The sequence below is a fragment of the Arachis ipaensis genome, chromosome B07, assembly GCF_000816755.2.
Source record: "Arachis ipaensis cultivar K30076 chromosome B07, Araip1.1, whole genome shotgun sequence".
Taxonomy (NCBI): domain Eukaryota; kingdom Viridiplantae; phylum Streptophyta; class Magnoliopsida; order Fabales; family Fabaceae; genus Arachis; species Arachis ipaensis.
In genome coordinates this window covers 63,247,462-63,250,917 of record NC_029791.2, presented here as the reverse complement: position 1 = coordinate 63,250,917, position 3,456 = coordinate 63,247,462, and the positions used below count along the sequence as shown (strand labels likewise).

General features: G+C 31.4%; 1 protein-coding gene across 1 annotated transcript in view; it reads right to left on the bottom strand.

Moving 5' to 3' along the window:
- The window catches only part of LOC107609549 (isoflavone reductase-like protein), a gene marked incomplete in the record, with an annotated part of 1,874 nt that continues 605 nt past the window's right edge, over positions 2,188–3,456 (bottom strand). The window contains 5 exon segments of the mRNA XM_016311550.2: positions 2,188–2,488; positions 2,592–2,795; positions 2,885–3,122; positions 3,209–3,343; positions 3,421–3,456. Of these exon segments, the coding sequence (XP_016167036.1) occupies positions 2,322–2,488; positions 2,592–2,795; positions 2,885–3,122; positions 3,209–3,343; positions 3,421–3,456 (780 nt within the window).

The following is a 3,456-nucleotide window of genomic DNA, read 5'->3' as shown; positions in this document are numbered from 1 at the left end:
TTGATGATTACACAATTTTAGAAATATTTAAAAAGTATTATTAAAATTAAAATTATATTTTTTATTATTTGACAATAAAATTAAAAATTAAAAATTAGGGATTAAAATTAAAAATTAAAATATTTATGAGCTATCAATTCGAATTCCATACAATACTCTTCTGCCCATTCTTGATAGCTCATGAAAATTTTTTAAATGAATTTATTTAAATTATACCACAAAAAAATATTTTATTCAATGCAAAATAATTTTAAAAAATGACTTAAAAAATGTTAGGAGTTTCAGTCACAGCTGATGATAAATAGGAATACCCAATTCTTTTGTACTTCCTTATGGAAACACTTTTATTTTATATTAATAAAATAATATTTATCTTTGGAAAAAAAAAATAAAAAATGTTAGGAATACTATAAAAATTTGTAATGTTCTAATGACTTAGGTACTCAAATTTTAAATAAAATACTCTACATAGTCAATAATAATTTAGAAATTAAAAAAATATTTTATTCCATACAAAACAATTAAAAATATATTTTATTTATTTTTCCACACATATTTCCTAGTCATTATATTGCTATTGGAATCCTCATATATTTCTAATTTCTCAACCTAACCTTCACAAATTCTAACACAATCTTCATATAATTTTACTTGAGATATGTGTCTCATTTTGTGTGATTTGTATAAGTGAGTCAATATATATAAATGGGTAATAGATGTATCAGTACAAGTTTTATTATTGACTAATGATAACTCTATTTATATTAATATAGAGAGTAAATCAAATAAATATTTAAATTATTGGTCTCTAAAATTTGAAAAAAAAAATATTATTCTTCGTTATAAATATGTTTATTATATTTTTTTTAATTTTTAAAAGCTGTTTTACCAAATACAATTATAGTACTTGTGCTTATTAAAAACTATTTTTAATGTGATTTTACCAAACGCAAGTGCTGTAGCTTTTAAAAAGTCGTCTTTTAAAATATAGCTTTCATAAGCTACTCTTAAAAAGTAAAAGCTTTACCAAACAAAGCCTTGTTCAAATGATACGGTGAGCAATTCGAATTTTATACAATACTCTTCTGCCCATTCTTGATAGCTCATGAATATTTTTTAATAAATTTATTTAAATTATACCACAAAAAAATATTTTATTCTATGCAAAATAATTTTAAAAATATTTTTTTAAAATTATTTTGCATAGAATAAAATATTTTTTTGTGGTATAATTTAAATAAATTTATTAAAAAATATTTATGAGCTATCAAGAATGGGTAGAAGAGTATTGTATGGAATTCGAAAATCAACTTAATTCGAACTACCTAGTGTCACCAACATTGAATAATTCGAATCAATATGATTCGAACTCCATAGAGTCACATAAGCCTACTAATTCGAATCGAGTCAATTCGATTTACCCTTCTCTAATTCGAATCTAGTTGATTCGAATTACATGCATATTCATTCAAACGTAATTCGAAGCAAGTTGTTTCGAATTACATGTATTTGTAGTTCGAATCATATTGATTCGAATTATATATAAATGGCCATTGGTGGATTACTGAAATAATTTTTGTTTTGGCTGATTTAGGTAATAAACTTTTCAGCTTGGTTTATTTGGGTTTTTTTAACCTTAATATAATTATTTAAAATTGTAGCTTCTTGAAAACCATGGTTTTCAAAGCAAAATCACTTCTGCGTTCATGAATCAACAATTTGCCAAACCAAAAATTGAAGCTTTCAAGAAGGCTAAACGTGCTTCTTTTCTTGTAACGCGTTTGCCAAACACACCCATAGTGGTTTGGTGGTTATGAAGCTTTTTGGTTTCCTTGAGGACAGGGGTTCGAACCCTAGCTCAAGCATTTTGGAAATATTTTCTTGTAAGCGGTTCGGTCAGACCACCTCACCAGTTCACATTGAATTTGACCGGTTCAATTTCTTGTGCGGTTCAAATACTAGACCGGACCGATATAGGATCCGGTTCACCAATTTTTTGGTCGAACTGATCGGTCCGGTCCGGTTTTTACAACTATGAGAATGAGCTTTATTTTTTAATTTTGGGAGATTGCAGAGTATAGATATGTTTTTATATTGGCAGATTTTAGTGTAGCGCTAAGTACCATGCCTCTTTTTGGTTTCTATCTATTTTTCAAGTTTAATCTTTGATTTCAAATGCTAATGAAGGGTATAAATGTAATTTTCAAATAAAAATAGCAAAACACAGCATAAAATAGAATAGGGTTCAATAAAGGTGAACATAGCACCCTATTACATGACATGTTATTTAGATAATTCACCTAGAATAAACATCCCAACTATCAGACAAACTGACTAAGATACTCATCCACCGTTGTGTATTTGACATCGGGATAGAGCTGTGATGCCTCCACTCCAAAAGATTCCTCAATTTCAAAGTTAGTTTGATCCCCCTTCACATACACAGCATGGGTAATAGAAAGGACCACGTTCAAGGGTGGGGCAGACTCTGAAAGGAAAAGAAAATGAAGAAGATTATTATGTCACTAGTGCATATAACTTAGCACATATACATCCTGAAATGAAAGCTAAGAGTACTTTAACTCACTAACCTTGAATTTGCTTGAGGACTTGTTCTTCCGGTACATAGACCTTCTCAAGAGTCTTACCAATCTTGTTCTCCCAGAGAGACACTAATTCATTGAATGACAAGGTATTAGCTGGGGGTCTAATATAGAGAATTTTGTTCAAGGTTCTTGGATCATCCACCGCTTTGATGGTGTAAGCTGCGATGTCCTCTTCCTTGTTCCAAACAGCTACAAACATTAATATATAATGTGTCAATAATGTGTGAGATACTGTACATATATATACATGTGTTTCAAGAATTCAAGTGCACACTCACATTTGGCGTTTCCATCCCCAAGGATAACAACTTTGTCTCTTGGGGGAGAGGTAGCTCCAGGCTGTGACAGATTGGGTAGAAAGTAACCAGCAAAGAAGTTGGAAGACACATAGGTGTACGGAATTCCTTCAGCCTCAACGGTTCGACGAATTTTGGACTTGGTAGCAAATGCACTCTTTGCGGGATCAACTGCGGTAGTTCGGTCCACATCATTCCCGAATTCCGAGGGAAGAAATCTCTGAACCATAAGATAACAACCATCAACAGCAAGTTCCAAAATTAAAAACGGAATTTTCTTCCGAAAACATCTTAAAAAGGTGATACCTTGACATTTCCTGCCTCCTTGATGGCAGAAATGATCTTGTCTTGATCAGCTAACTGGGCATATCCGACGGTAGAGATGACGACGTCCACCTGCTTGATGGCCTTCACCAAACTTTCGTGATCATACAGATCACCCTGCGTGTGCCGTACAGTATAAGGTCGCAGCATTAAAGAAGAGGAATAAGAAGAAAAGGGGTTTCACTTTTACGTACCGAAATAAGATTGACCCCCAGGGTCTTGAATTTGTC